This window comes from Eucalyptus grandis, chromosome 5, assembly GCF_016545825.1.
Source record: "Eucalyptus grandis isolate ANBG69807.140 chromosome 5, ASM1654582v1, whole genome shotgun sequence".
NCBI lineage: Eukaryota > Viridiplantae > Streptophyta > Magnoliopsida > Myrtales > Myrtaceae > Eucalyptus > Eucalyptus grandis.
Window position 1 is genome coordinate 22,498,937 of NC_052616.1, and position 16,280 is coordinate 22,515,216.

Here is a 16,280-nt window from a genome sequence, read left to right on the forward strand (position 1 = left end):
AGGAAAAACGATCACTTTAGTGCCATTAGCGAGAGATTTCGGCCAAAATGATTACGTGGCTTTTATATTTAAGAAAAAAATTGACATGGCTTTTAAATGACGTCATTTTCTGTCCTCCTTAAGAACATATTTTAAAAAATATATTGACATGGCTTTTAAACGATGTCGTTTTCCGTCCTCCTTAAGAAAATGACGTCATTTTGCCATTATATGTGGATGGCCTCACAAAAACGACGCCGCACAGCGCATATGGGATTGAAATTAGGGTTTTTTTGGTTTGATCATCGCCCAACGCCGACTTAGCTCTCTCAGCCACTGTGCTTGGCCACCGTCGCTCAGCCTTCGTCATAATTGCTTGACTAGGTGAGCAAGGAGAGGCTGAGGTTGTTTCTCGGGCAAGAAGCGATGGGAAGAATAGGAGGCGAGGGCAGAGGAGGAGGAGGAGGAGGAGGAAGAAGGGAGGTCGAAGGTGGAGAAAGAGAAGACGAGGAGGGCGAGGGAAACAAAGAGGGCGCATATGGAGATGGTGGATTGGGCTCTGCTCAAGGAGTGGCTGGTGCTGGTGTTGTTCTTGGGGAAGAAGACGACGCTGCCATGCCTTCTCTCGAAAAGAATAGAAGGCGAGGGCGGAGGAGGAGGAGGAAGAATGGGGGTCGAAGGTGGAGAGAGAGAAGAAGAGGAGGGCGAGGGAAACAAAGAGGGCGTAGATGGAGATGGTGGATTGGGCTCTGCTCAGGGAGTGGCTAGTGCTAGTGTTGTTCTTCGAGGAAGAAGACACTGCTGCCATGCCTTCTCTCGAGAAAAATAAGAGGCAAGGGCGGAGGAGGAGGAAGAAGAGGGGTCGAAGGTGGAGAGAGAGAAGATGAGGAAGGCGAGGGAAACAAAGAGGATGCATATGGAGATGGTGGATTGGGCTCTGCTCAGGGAGTGGCTAGAGCTGGTGTTGTTCTTCGGGGCAGAAGACGATGTTGTCATGCCTTCTCTCTCTCTCTCTCTCTCTTTATCTTAATTTGGGAATTTAGGGTTTCGACTTGGGGGAAAGATGCCAAACGACATCATTTTGTGGTTTAGATGCTAACTGTACTCTCTGGCGAGCCACATCAGCTTCAAAAATTAATAAAAAAAGTGTCACGTCATATTTTCGATCAATCTTATCGGAGTTGGCACTAAAATGATCATTTTTCAAACTTTTTTGCACTTAAGTGATCCAAAATAAACTTTTGGCACCAAAGTGAGTGATGTACACAACTTTTGACACTAATAGTGTACTTACTCCGATTTCTAGAGCATTTTGGATTTGGATGGCCTCAAATGTCTGGTTTTGAATTGCAAAGTGTACTCTAGCTTCCACATTATTGTTGGTTGTTAATGTATTTTGCATTGGTCATTCATTTGGAAAAGTAAGAAACCTAAATATGTCTGTGATTGAAGTAATTCTTGTTAGCTACAAAAAAATTCTCCATATATTTAGGCTCCACAACCATACTTTTCACAAGTTCCACATCGCATTAAAGAACAGTTGTCAGATTGGCCTTGCTGGCTTTTAAGATTCGTTGAGGAGATGATTGTTGGCTCCTTTAGATTGCAAGACCTTATTAGAGCTTGACAATGTTAGATCTCATGGCCATTTTTTTTTTCTGTTACCATGTTCCTCTTTCATACTTAGCCTTTGCAATTTCGAATATTTTCTTAGCTTGGTGATAACTGTTTTGTTGGTACTTCTTTTTCTGTAGGGCAAGGGGAGAGCTTTTTATGCTGCTGATGATGTTGTAGTTGTTGTGCATGATATCAACAATGGTACATACATTTTCATCATTTTATGGTTCATCTCATACTGACTATAATATAAAAAATATGGCCAAAATGTACTTATATCCCATTTATAAGTGGATGCACTTAAGCATACAATTTCCACTTGTCTTAAGGTGAAGTTTCATATGTCATTAGAGTAAAATCCTACCAATCTATCTTCCATTAATATTTTAAAGTGATCATGTTGTCTATCGGTTTCAGCCAAGGCATGATCTCTTTTATATGCAATTCATATGGTGTTCATTTGGACTTGGAAAACGTAAGTTGTTGACAATGTTGGTTTGTATAAATTGTTAGGATATTGGAATTCAAGTGCAAGCGTCTTTCGAAAGGAGTATAGATTATTTTATCTGATGGCAACATATTGTATACCTCAGGTGATCTGATACTACAGTGTATCTTTTTGGGAGTTCATAATATCAACATTGATGTTACCATATCTAAGGAATCTTCATATGGATATTTATGTGAAATTTTACTTACCACTGCTGGTTTTACTAAAGGTTTCGATCTTGAATGGCATTGTCATGGGAGCAGGGACTGGTTTTTCCATCCATGGTAGTTTTCGAGTAGCAACGGAGAATTTCATATTGCTTCTTTTTGTTGGCTTACATTTCCTTTTTATTTGTTTGGAGACCTATTGTTTTGGTTAGGTTGGGAATGTTCTATTGTGGCAATCAACGGTGGGTGGTGGGGCACAGGTTACTTCTCAGCTTGTCTGATTTAAATGATATCTTAAAAATGAAAATCTTCTGCCTTAGGTGTTTTGCTGATGTCATTAATCTCACTTGCCATTTCACTTGTTATGGCTGCTCTGCAGCCTAAGTATTTTCCAAAATTGCTGGTGAAATTGTTTTTAATAACCGACAGTTCCCATAGAATAGGACATATGTTCCTTGTTTTAAATTCTAGTTGAGAAAAGATCAACTATTGAATGCGAAGGAAAATACGTAATGAAGTGGTTATTGTTGCAACTTGCATTGTTGTAGACTCCTGAAGCGTAGACCCTAATTTTTCACCATGGATGAAAAACTTCAGTGTCGTTGAAATATAGTGGTATTAGGGAGAATATACAATGGAGCACAACCTACCATTTTCCCTTCTTAGGCTACATCTGAGAATTCCATGAATTGGCTTAGCCTGTAACAAGTGCGTATATTTGAATAGAGAATGTTCCCTAGCTTTGTATATGGATAATATACGTATCTAGGGGGGCAACATTCCACAGAAGTTAATGTAGGACTATCATAAATTTACTATGCATAAGACTTACATGTTTCTATATATTATTTGAAATAGTGACTTAAGAAGGTCTATTCAGTTGACCTCCCTTATCAAGATTGAAATTGTTGTTTGCTTAATGGATAAGGCTGGGTAGATATGTCTATTGGTAATTCTTAAAACAGCCGTTTGCTTGTGGAAAATGTAATGGTTATTTTTTCAGTAACTTTCACTACTTGTTATGCAATTGGTTACATAACCTAGAGTATCTAACCAATACTACGGATGTGTTAATTTGAGTGCTTCATGCGAGCAAGCAATTGGTGGGTGCTATTGTGGTTGTTGATTGTCCAGCTTCTTGTTCCCTATACACCATTCTTATCAAGATTTCCCAGCAGCTTTCTATCCAGCATAGTTCGGTTAATCTCGTTGCAGGTTTTTGCTATGCCCGAAACAGCTCTAGGTCTCTTTCCTAACATAGGTTCCTCATATTTTCTGTCAAGGATCCCATGACATTTTGGTAATGGCCAACAAAATAGGCAAAGGCACTTTATCTTCATATCTAGCCTTACGCGTCAATATTCAATTAAGATAAAAAAAATTTCTAACTTCTAGAAGTATGCAGATATACTTATTGGTTAGAGGTTTAGTAGTTAATTATGTGGAGCATTCTACTGCTAGTGCTAGTGAATGTGCGAGTTTGTATTATGGATGAGTTAGAAACTTTGGTGATAGCCAAACATTTGAGTTCTTGAATCAACAAATCATAATCTGGTGGGCTTTCATCTTTTATTCTACAAATATAGCCAATTTGCTATTGTGTTGATGTGGTATTTGGGAAGCATATTTTTTGAAGATTGGGAAATTTGAGACAAGGAAATTTTCCTCAAATCATATTTCAAGAGGACAAACATTGCAATTGATGGAGGCGACAAATGATACATAATAATGCTACTTAATGGATTGCAGGGTTAGCATACTTTAGCGACCATCCACTTTTTACACTTTGATACCTGGGGGTTGGAGGGTGATGAGAAGAAAACAATTTATTTCTAGTGTCTTGGGTTAAACCTCGATTCTATGGAGATTGATAAATTCCCAGTTGGAATATGCACATTGATTCTTTTTCTTTTCCTCCATGTTTAAAGCTGATGGATGAATCACACAATGGTGACTATATTCAATTGTTTTGAGCTTTTACTGGCACTCCATTTGTGGCTTTGGGATCTTGACGTTACAAAACCTAAATTAAATTGTTGATGCTTTGACTTGAATTGTTAATAGCAGTTAGAAATTGCACAAGAGAACGTATTGAAGAGATTTCCAATGTTGATTTTGATAAATTTGCATCTAAGATTCTATGTCATTCAATTTAGTGTTGGGAAAAGGGAAAAATCTAATATGCACATCTTTAACCTGAAGTCCAGTGTTATAGTTTAAGTTTCAATACATCAACCTGGATAATGATTTTTTTTGTCGTTTACCATGATCTTTTATCCTTTTCTATCAAATGAAAATTCTCCTGGTTTGCAACTAAACCTGAACTTTTTTTTTTTTTGGACGAGAACGGAGAAATAGTATTAACTGGCAAGAGGATTACAACAATTTAAAGCATCCGTACATAAAAGAGAAAAAAGGAAGGGAGGGGGAGTTTCAGGCCAATTGGGAGGGAGGATATGAAGCCCATGGGCTCGGGCGACCCAATTAGCGACCGTATTCTCTTCCCTTTGACAATGGCTCACCTCTAGGGTTTGGAAAAGACGAAGCAAAGCTACCGCTTCCACAAACAGAGCATGAGAGTCCCAAGGAAAGCGATTCTGATCTTGAACCGAGTCAACCAGCTGAAGGCAATCCGATTCGAGGATAAGGTGAGTTGTAGATCATCCTATTTGTAGCAGATACCGGAGTGTAGATGTGAAAGCTTGGAGTTCCTTTTGTAGGGCAAAGGCGGCGTTGATGGTAAGGTAGAAGCCATCGATCAACCTTCCTACAGAGTCTCGACAAACACCTGCCACGGAGCCTTCAGAAGAACCCGGGTGAAAGGAGCCGTTGATATTAACTTTCAGTACACCCAGATCTGGAGGATGGCAGCCAAAGGATACAGAGGGCAAATGAGAAGGGCACCTCCGGGTCGAAGAAAAGGGCGGATAAGCAGATTCGGCAGCGGCTGTGAGATCTGGCAAAGGCTAAGTCTGATTTGAGCTCCAATTAGGAGTGGACTAATCAGGCTGCTTATTTTGATGCAGGGGCTTGGAGTTATAGGTTTTGTAAGAGCAATCGTAGGCGATGGCATTGAAGACCACTAGATTAGGATTGGGGAGTCGTTTACGAAAGATGTAATCATTCCTGGCCTTCCAAATATGCCACAAAATAGCTGCTACAATAGCCAAATCAGGTAATAAATCCTTCCTATACATGAGTTGTTGAAGCCAGGCATCAAATCTGTTAGTTTCAAACTGTCGCATGTTTATGTGAAACTGTGGATGAGACCACACTGCTTTGGTCCACAGACAGTGAAAGAAAAGATGTTTTGTTGATTCAGGGATAGGATGACTACCACAATTTTGACATAGGTGACAAGTTGGATCTGATAAAATATGCCGGTTATACAGGTTTTCACCTGTTGCAACAGCATTATGGCACAGAGACCATAGGAAGATTCGTATTTTAGGGCTCATCGGCACCTGCCAGATAGTATTCCAAAAACGCCTGGGTAGCGTAAAAGAAGAAGATGCCTGGTTAAGATCTAAGTTGGATTCGCCTGATCGTAGACAATTATAACCACTTTTGACAGTATAGATGCCATTTTGTCTCCCTGTCTAGATTAAAGAATCAATTGTAAACTGAGGGCATACCTATATTCGGAGAATCTCAGTTATAATTTGATCGGTGAAACTGTTTTTGAGCAAAGAGATATTCCAAGATTACTGTTCATGGTTAATGAAATTAGCAACCATAGTAGGTTCATTGCGCGTTGCAGGTCCCCCAATAATACCCATAGATAGCCATTTGTCCTCTCTAATACGGATATGCTGGCCATTACCTACTGACCACTGTAGATGATTAGACATAGAATCACGGCCATGTAAAATGCTTTGCCAACCCCAAGAGGACTTGGCTCCTCTTTCTGCATGCCAGAAATCTTTTGAAGGGAAATAAAGCCCTTGAAAGATACGACTCCACAGTGAATCAGGGTTTTGAAACAAACGCCAAGCTTGTTTTGCTAATAATGCCTTATTGAAAGCCACTAGATCTCGAAAACCAAGACCCCTTGCATCTTTACGTCTCTTCAATGATTCCCAATTTTTCCAATGCATTCCTAATTTTTCACTCTAAGTTTGCCACCAGAATTTAGAAATTTTCTGCTCAATAGCTTTGCAAAGAGAAATGGGAATTTTAAAGATAGACATAGCGTATTGAGGCACCTTGAACTTTAATCAACACTTCCTTGCCACCATTCGAAATTAGTTTTTCTTTCCAGCCATCCATTTTTGAATTCACCTTAGCTAATAACCAATAAAACATCTCTATTTTAGACCTACCCCAGTCCGAAGGTATGCCAAGATATTTCCCTGTCTTGTGGATCACCGGAACACGCAATTCGCTGACCAGATATTCCTGAAGAGGTGCTAGACAGCCATGACTAAAATATATACCAGACTTATTTCGATTTATTGCCTATCCCGATCCTTGACAGTATTGATTTAAAATGTTTGACAAGTTTTGGCATTCAAGCAGCTTTCCTTCAATAAAGAAAATGGCATCATCGGCGAAAAATAAGTGTGAAAGATTAGGACAGCTCCGGGTAAGTTGAATACCTTTAATGTTTCCCATAGCAATAGCTTGATGTATGAGAGATGAGAGAGCATTTGCTACTAGAATAAATAAATAGGGAGAAAGGGGATCACCCTGTCGAAGACCCCTCGTCATAGGAAAAGGCTGAAGAGGCTGACCATTGAACTTAATACAAAGAGAAGCAGTCGTGACACATTGCATAACCCTGTAGATCCAATCTGCATGAAAGTCAATCTGTTTTAGATAATCTCGGAGAAAATCCCAATCGACACGATCATATGCCTTTTGCATATCGAGTTTGAGGACCCCCTAAAATTTTCTTTTTCTTTTTCGGATTCTGAGTTGATATAGAACTTCCTGCACTACTAGGATGTTATCCTAGATTTGACGTCCACTAACAAAAGCACTTTGCTCTATAGATATGAGTGCAGGTAGGAGAGCCTTTAATCCGTTGGCTAAAATCTTGGAAATGATTTTGTACTGAAAATTACAAAGACTAATCGGTCTGAATTGGTCCAGCCTTTCAGGTTGCAAGATCTTTAGGATCAAAGTAAGGAAAGTTCTGTTGACAACAAGATCCAACACACCAGAGTCAAAGAAAGCTTTCACCGAGGTAATGACCTTTGCCTTTAAGATATCCAAATGAGATTGATAAAATTGACCATTTAAACCATATGGGCCAGGTGCTTTGGATGCCCCAAGCTGAAAAACTGCTTGCTGAATTTCTTCAGGGGTAACTTCAACTATAAGTTTACTATTCATTTCCTCTGTGACAATTGCCGGGCATTGACTTAAAAAGGGGCCATAATTGCGTTGCCCAACAGAGGTATAAAGATTTTGGAAGAAAAGCTAAGTCATTTCTTGTAAAGTTGTTTCATTTCTGATCCACTGATTTTCTTGATCTAATAACAAGCTAATTCTATTTCGTTGATGTCTCTGGATGGTGGTAGCATGGAAGAATTTTGAATTTTTGTCCTCCCATTTTAGCCACTGGACTCTAGAACGCATGGCCCAATATTGTTCTTCTTGAGTTCATAAAGTGTGAATCTGAAGTTTTAAAGCATCCATTCGAGGCTTGTCAGATTGACTGTTTCTTTTGTTGGTCAGGAGTTGGAGCTGCTATTGAAGCTCGGAGATTCTTTTATGGGCATTAGAGAATTTGGCTTTGCTCCATCGGGAAAGAGCCGCTGAAATAAGGCTTAATTTCTGAGCTAAGGTAATATGCTAAGACCGAGATTGAGTTAACGCATCTGAAATAACCAAATGACATTCCGGGTCTTGCAGCCAAAAAGATTCAAACGTAAAAAGCCTTGGGCGTCGAGGATGGGCTGGAGAGGAATGTAAAACCAAGGGACTGTGATTCGAACCGATGGCCGGAAGAGCAATCACCTCAGCAGCTGGAAAGGTGAGACGCCAAGAGATATTGCAGAGAGCTATGTCAAGACGCTCTTTAACTAAATCATCTCATGTTCTATTGTTACACCATGTATAGGAGCATCCCTTACTGTCTAGGTCCAAGAGGGAAGAGTCACTCACCAGATCTCGAAAGGTATGCATCCGTTGAAAATTTACTGGTCATTTACCTTGTTTTTCCAATGATACATTACCTCATTAAAATCTCCAATGCATAGCTAAGGTAAAGTATTATGAGTATTAATGAGTTTCAGTTTATCCCAGAACAGGAGCCGAAGAGAGACAAGAGTCGGCGCCCGAAGACACGTGAGCCGCATAGAAATTCCACACTCCCTAATAAGGCAGAGAAGATCAAAGAAGTCAGAGGATTGATGCTCCAAAGTCAGGTGAACAGAATCCTACCAGAAAATAGCTAGGCCGCCAGCAAGGCCAGAAGGTTCTTCCAAAAAACTATTTGGAAACTTAAGACATTTTTGTAAACTGTTTAGCACCACATTTCTATTCTTAGTTTCCATCAAAAAAAGGATGTCAGGCTTTTCTCGGGCCACCAACACCCGAAGGGCTTGAACTGTCAGGGGATTACCCAACCCCTGATAGTTCCAACTTATTAACCTCATTTGTCCGATGGTGGCTTTTTAGGGCCAGCCACCATAGCCCAAGTGTCGGATTCAACAGCATCAAAGATTGGAGTATCCATCAGGAGTGATTCGTCAAGTCCCTCTTCCAGCAGGTTTGGACGCTTTAATTTTTTAATTGGCCCTGTCTTGGTGCTTAGCTTATGACTCTTAGATTTCTTTGGCTTGGAAGAGCTGAAAGATCCTTCTCCCATTACTGGGTAAGGAGTAAGTACAGGGTGAGGGAGAAGTCCCGCTATAGGAACCAGCTGCCTCTCAGCCTGAGCTTGCACGGCAAAGGGTTAACTAAACCTGAACTTGACATACCATTTTTCCTGTGGACTAGATTTCAGCTCATATATCTTGCAGTACTATCACGCACTACATTTCAGCTCGAATATTCTTGTTGCTTCCTTGGGGAAGTCACACATATTCGAGTTAGATTGTTCGTATTTTGTTACACTTGTTACCAATGTCTTGTCTTTATATTAAAATCCACCATGCTTTGTTGTTATCCATGCCAAGGGAATATCTTGGTCTTACTAGTGCTAGACTGGATGGAGCAGAGATGCTTGCATGTGGCCTTGCAACTCACTTCGTTTCCTCAGCGGTATCCATCTGCTGTTACTTTAGTTTTATGATTACTGCTTGATGAATGTAGAAGCTACATGGGGAAAAAGGGGAAAGGGGAAAGCATAAAGACCAATAAGATCTTTGTCACTAGAGGTTTTTAGAGAATTTTTGCCAAAGGAAAAGGCCAAGGAGTTATTTGGGGACAGGAAAAATGAAGTATAGAAGACCAATACAACCTTTACAACTAGCACTCATTCGAGAAAGCATCTACCTTGCCTCGTCCTTTCTTTAGATACTCAAAGCTAGGAAAATGTCTGATTGCTTATCAAGGTAATGTTAAAGAAGAGGTGGAACAAAATAAGACAAAAGAGCTTAGATTGCTACATAGGCGTGAATGTGACATAACTCCACGGAATCATGTTTCATGGGAAATGGCGAGGTTGGAGATAGAGACCATCATGGAAAGAATCAATTTGATACTATTGTTGATTGTCTGCGGGAGTGCAAAATAAATAGCTTATGGCTATTCTCTAGTACAAGCATTAATATTTATAGACTGTTGTTCTCACTGAATAGTTCTCATTACTTTTGTTTGTGTGAGGAGATGAAGATTGTCATATTGACAGAAGCTAAAGGGTGGATTATTTTGTTATATTGTTTCACAACAAGAAAATGATTTCTTTCATGTCCTTTTTATTTTGGGTTAAATGTCTTGTTTGGTTTGGGGGTTGGGGTTGGGGGTGGGTTCTCTTCCCCATAGTGAGGTGCATTTGGAGTCATTATATGTTGGCTGGAAACCATAAAGGACCACATTAATACCAGTAGCTATAGTGACATCTCGAATATCATTGAATATTGCACGATAAATATTAGATGTGGAAATTAAATAGTGTAGCTGAGAGAACTGCTTTCTTGGTGGATGCACACAAATGAAAGAATTAGAAGTGAATGCGCATTGAAGAAAGCTTCAACGACATACCCGTATGCAGTAAGACCAGGGAAATTGATGTAAGCCTTGGGTAGGCTTTCTCAAGCAGTAGGATTGGGAGAGTGACTCGCACACGGGAAACGGGACGAACAGGAATTTCAGCACTGCACGAGCTCAGGAGAACAGTCGTATCTTTGTCGATACAGATCGGATCGACCTGATTCCAAAGCCAAATGAACAAAGACTTCTGGATCTACAATTTCTCTATTTTTGGTTTTTTGAATTAAGCACTGTAGGATGGTCGAAATTGGGTTGGAAGTAACGAACAGAACAGGAAAAGATAGAGACTCCGTTGGTTGCTCTTCTAGGCCTCCAAGGAAGTCAAGGGGGCACCGATTCTTCTAGATCGATGACTGCAACTCTTCAAGGATGCAGGTTTCGAAAAGCTCTGACTCTTCAAGGACGAAGTGAAAACTCTTCTAGGTTTTCAAGGATATGAACTCTTCTAGGTTTTCAAGGATATGAACTCTTCAAGGTTCACGATACTTGCTTCAAACAAAATTTTTCATTTATCAAAAGTCGTATGTCTTGCACAAGGGATTGGATATAGTCAAAGAAATAAAGACAGAGCGTTGAAACTAGGAGAAATAAAGACAGAGCGTTGAAACTAGGAGAAATAAAAACAAAGCATTGAAAATAGGAGAAATAGTAAAGAGCATGGAAACTATAAGCTAGTAAAAGCATCATGCAAGCTTCAAGGTGTCTTTCAAGCTTCCGGGATGGACTCAAGATGTCAATACAGCTTCTCGGTTTCGTCGAGCTTGAATGCGAGCCGATCTTCTTGGTCGAGAGAGCTGGTCTTCAATGCGAGCTGCATCAGAAGTTCAACCTAAGATGGTTTAGTCCTGTCGAACTATGGCCTCCTCATGTTTCATGGATAAAATGTGACCGTTTGGAAGTAGGCTATGTTGGGATATGTGGATAGACTATGCTCGAGTTCAAAGTGTCGAGGGGAAATCATCGCATTTGAGTTCTTGTAAAGGATGGAATCTTAGAAAGATGTATGAGAAGGAATGCTTATGAAAATTAACCTCAGATAGAAGTGAAAATGCTCAGTCAAATTGTTGTTGCCAATTTGGGAATGCTAAGGCAACACTAAATTCATTAGAGTTACCTGTATTCTTGTGCTGGACACAGACGTTCATCTTTGCTCTCATTTCCTATGGTTATCTGATTTCTTTTTGTATATTCATGACATCGTTTAGGAATTGCTGTCGCTAGAAGCTGCTCTACACTCAGTAGATTCCAGTGATCAACCCAAAATTTCAGCAGTCATTGGGGAATACTCTGAGCTGCCTATGTTGAAAGAGCAAAGTGCATACAATCGGTTAGTTTTAACCTACCATTTCCCACTATCTTCTTGCGTTTTCCGTATGGTTTTGTCTAGCAGTCCACAAATGTTCTTATCCTCGAAAATACGAAGAAACCTTGAAAATTTTATTACGTGAAAAGATGATAAATTGGTTGTATGGAGAACAAAATAACATGAAAGAAAGAATGGAAGTCAAGTGAAAAAAGTGGATTCTTACCCAACCAAGGATGTGTCAACATTGTATGACTTTATTCCCACTTTTATGTACTGGTAACACGTGTGTGGACTTCCAACTTTAACTCAAGAAGCTTGAGTGGCTAGCAGCACACCCTGCTGACTCACTCTCAATCAACGTCTTATTTATCAGTTTCAATTTATGTTTTTGACAGATTAGATGTCATCAATAGGTGCTTCTCACGAAGAACTGTGGAAGACATTCTATATGCTCTTGTAAGCTGTTGGTGATTGTGTTCTCCATTTGGAGTACTTATTGTGCTCCTGCAAAGGGCTCTGCATGTGTGCATGCATGAGCTCTAAGCTCTTTGATGGTGTCATCTCTCCATGCTGATCTGTGCACATTATTTTGATGTAAGATTTCCTCGATGTCCCTTTTGCAGGAGCAAGAAGCCACAAATGAGGTAGATGATTGGATCCAAGCCTCACTTCGGTCACTAAAGAAAGCATCGCCTATAAGCCTTAAAATTTCCCTTAGATCGGTGAGGTTGCTGAATCTTTTGATGAAATATCAACAGTGCAATTTTTAATACAGCTAACAATTTATAGATTATGTGAATTGTGAATATGTTCAAACGATTTCCATCTAAGATGCGTGGACCAACTTCTTGTTCTGATGTCAACTGAAGGAATGACATCAACATTCTACTGAAAAACCGAAATTTCCTTTTCTTCTCTTATTGCCTCGGATTACCTACTGGAACAGATATCATGACAACCGTGTGCTTGATTTAAATATAGAGGTGTAGGCATATGCCTTTAACAACACCTCGTGCATGAATCTCTGACCTGGATAATGGCCACCAATATTGATTAAAACGTAGGGAAGTCATTCACAAATTCACTTAAAGACCTGTGATAGGATAGATGAACCAAGTAATTGCTAAAATTCATAGTAGGGCTGAAAAGGTTCTGGGAAAAGTAGTTGTGCAAACCTTTTTTAGTGCCGATTTGCTAAACCTGACAACTGGCGAATCAGTGTGCAATTTTTAATAATATTTTAATATTTTTAAATATTTTAAATATTTTTAATTTTAATTTTATTCTTTTATTTTTTATTTTTATTTTTATTCTTTTATTTTTTATTTTTCCTTTTTCTTCTCATCTTCTTTTATAAAGGTCAAAGCACCTTGCCACCTCGCCGTATGTATAATCACGTCATTATTTTGAAAGAGCATGGCCGGCGAGGGTCGAGCCCCACCAGCTCGGCGCGAGGCCAGTCCTGACTCCGTTCTCCGATCCCACTCCCTTTGTTGATAGTTAGAGATATCGCGCAGTGGGAATTGATTCGCTATTCCCGGGTTCTCCGAGGCAGTTGGGCGACCTGTTTGAAGATTGTGAAAATGGTCATGGGCGACTTCTAAGTGTTGATCCGCCAATTGCAGATAAGAGAAGGATCGAAGAAAAAGAAAAAGAAAATAAAAGAATAAAAATAAAAATAAAAAGAGAAAAATAAAAAAATATTCAAAAATATTAAAATATTTTTAAAATTGTTGGCCAGTGCCTTGTACGAGAACACAGAAAATTGATTGCCATGCAATGCGAGGCGAACAACTCGTCAGCAAGGACTTTTATAAAGTTAAAGCACCTTGGTTCTGTATTTTGAAAGAGCATTTGAACTTTTGGATAGTAGAGATTGGGAATTGAGCTGATAGTTTGAAGATTGTGAAAATGGTCAATTCAGGCCGGTAAATCGACTGCGCTTTGCCACATGATGATGCAATGGGGCTGCAGACTTTGTTGAGGTTCTGTGATCTTGGCGGTAAATTGAATGCAGGGCTGGAGCTAGGATAAGGATAGAACCCAAAGGTTTGACAAGCATTCTCTTTCTATTTTCGGATGTCCATTCCTATTCATTTAAGGGTTTTGTTAGTAAAATAATTTTTGAATTATCATGAGAATAACAATTTATTGTAAACTATAAGTTCTTAAAGGAGTAAGTTATATAATAATTTATAATTATTTATTATTTGATTTTTTATAATCTAGAATAGATGGTCATTTTAATAGTAAATTAAAAATCGTCTCGTAATCATTTGTCGTTGATTTAACTTCCTTGTCATGAGTTCCTATACAAAGATTTTCTCCTTCTCTTATGTAGTGGGAACCCACTAGAATGGGCCTTGTCACTGACAAGATGGTGGACGTCTACTTCTCCAAGGTGGATGATGAAGACTGGGAAGAGCTGAAGCTGCCCCCCAGACCGAACTTGCCTGCATCTGCTTTCGCAAAGCTGTAACTCTTGGTACTGAAAAATATAGTTGGGGTTTAACCCATGGGGTTGGTTAAATAGAAATAAAATGAATCTGAAATTTCATTTGATTGGTTATATGCAAACTAAAATTAGGTCTCGATTCTTAAAAGAGAAATGATTTGCACAGATCACTCTCTAGTTGAAGTGACCCATAAGTGCTATTTCAATAAAACATTACTTAAAAAGTGATGCATGCTATTCTATGAACTTGTCGCCAGTAAAATACTCCACTTTGGCATAAGCATTACCTTCACTTTGGGCAAATTATATTATTCTAACATTGGTTATTAGATTTTGTCCAAATTCTAAAATTTATTGTCAAAGTATAATCAAGTAAGTTATAAAATTTATCATATTGATGCAATTAAATTCTTTCATGAGTTCCCTCCAATTTAGTTAAAAGAGAATTTCTAACACGATTTATTGTCTTTGGAAAACACGAGGCGGCGATTGGTGCTACGTTAGAAAAAAACTTGAAACATTAAAGAAAAGTTAAAAAAAAAAAATTGAAGTAAAAATTATAAACGGATATAAAACTTTAAAAAAAAAAGCAAAAGGATTAAAATGGAAAGGCCAAAAATGAAATAAAAGTGTAGATGGGGATTCGGAGGTTGGATCAAAGGACTTGATTGCATTATCACAAAAATGAAATATTATAGAAATTTGATTGTATAAATTGAACAAATTTAAGATTTGATCGTATAAATTAAAAGTTTTATGACTTGATTTCATTATCATGATAAGTTTCAAAAATTGAAAGATTTGATTCCAGACAACTGATTTTTTTTTTTTTATATAATCAATTTTAGCCCCTCTATTAGCCAATGCATCACCATAACACACAGACTCGGTCGCGAGGAGTACTACATGTCTAAATATTTACGTGAGATAAAATTCATTACCAAGTACGCAAAATGATAAAATTATCAGAGCCAAATTTATATATGGAAAGTTTAGATTAAGATTAATGCAACTTTTACATGTGGGCGTAAAAAAAAAAAAAACCCAAAATCATTGCGAGCCAAGCAATTTGATCTGTCAACTTTTATTTTTCTCTTTTTGGACAATTAGGCCCGTCAATTATATACGAAGTGATCCTTCTATCAAAATTATGATCTAAAATTGCTAACGCAAATGTTAAGCCGCCCTTCCAAATCCATAGTAATTAAAGTTACTTCTCAAAAACGTCCTATTTTAGTAATTGAAAGTATCGTCAATTCTGCATTTGTTAGTCTCGCAAAACGTTTAGATGAAAGAAAGAACCTATTTTAGTTTTTTTTTTTTTTTTGGGAAGAAGAAATATATTAAGAAGAGCCAAATGTGAGACCTTTACTCCAACTGAACGTATCGTCAATTCTGCATTTGTTAGGATGAAATAAGAGGGAAGAGAAAAAGGTTCTACAAGCATAACCGTGTTTAGATGAAAGAAAGAACACGGTCTCTAAAGATGATGTGTCAATTTTTCCAAATGATTTAAATAAGTTAGGAGTGATTATTTCAGTTAATTTTATATTCATTTAAATTCCTTTCATAGGATTCAGAAAATTAGAGGAATCTTGTAGTTATTTCACAGAAAATGAGTGATTTAAAAAAAATTAAAACTAATCGCTTATATCACTCATAGAATGAATGACCAAAAATATAAGTTCTTCTTTCATCGTTAGGATATAAATTATTCTTGACAATAAAAATATTTTTTGTTAACTAATTATTTCAAGAGATATAAGTAATGCTTTCTAAAAATTCTACAAGTAATTTATTTTCTAGCAAAACAATCGAAGTCTTGGCCTATTTGTTGTTCTTTCTTGCTTATATCCTTATTTTACATTTATTTATAAATACACAGAGTAATATTTACGTCACAGTACATTTCTTTATTCGTTTTTTTCTCAACAATAATTCCTACAAATCCTTTTTTTTTTTTTTTTTTTTTTTTTTTTTTGGTAATTATCTAAATAGATTGAATTCCTTCTTTCTTTTCCAAGAATCCAGACATACATGAGCATCTTATATTTCATTTCTGCGTGTGATTTGGGGACGAGGAAGATCCGGTTTAAGGTTTCG

At 38.1% G+C, this 16,280-nt stretch overlaps 1 protein-coding gene across 1 annotated transcript; it reads left to right on the top strand.

The window, feature by feature from the left end:
• Positions 1-517: 517 nt before the first annotated feature.
• LOC104446419 (3-hydroxyisobutyryl-CoA hydrolase 1-like) lies at positions 518-14,201 on the top strand. The gene is made up of 11 exons (XM_039313454.1): positions 518-757; positions 1,734-1,797; positions 2,110-2,189; positions 2,316-2,414; positions 3,469-3,542; positions 8,870-8,881; positions 9,381-9,465; positions 11,622-11,743; positions 12,118-12,178; positions 12,346-12,444; positions 14,064-14,201. Exons 1-11 carry the CDS (start codon positions 518-520, stop codon positions 14,199-14,201), a joined length of 1,074 nt encoding a protein of 357 aa, XP_039169388.1.
• The last annotated feature ends 2,079 nt before the right edge of the window (positions 14,202-16,280 follow it).

What these genes read in the sequence shown, in the direction of transcription:
- LOC104446419 (XM_039313454.1), top strand. Translation starts at nt 518, where the DNA reads ATGGAGATGGTGGATTGGGCTCTGCTCAAGGAGTGGCTGGTGCTGGTG. An exon ending in TGTGCATGATATCAACAATG is followed by an intron (nt 1,798 to 2,109) that starts GTACATACATTT and finishes ATAAATTGTTAG; the next exon opens with GATATTGGAATTCAAGTGCA. An exon ending in ATTTCATATTGCTTCTTTTT is followed by an intron (nt 2,415 to 3,468) that starts GTTGGCTTACAT and finishes ATCTCGTTGCAG; the next exon opens with GTTTTTGCTATGCCCGAAAC.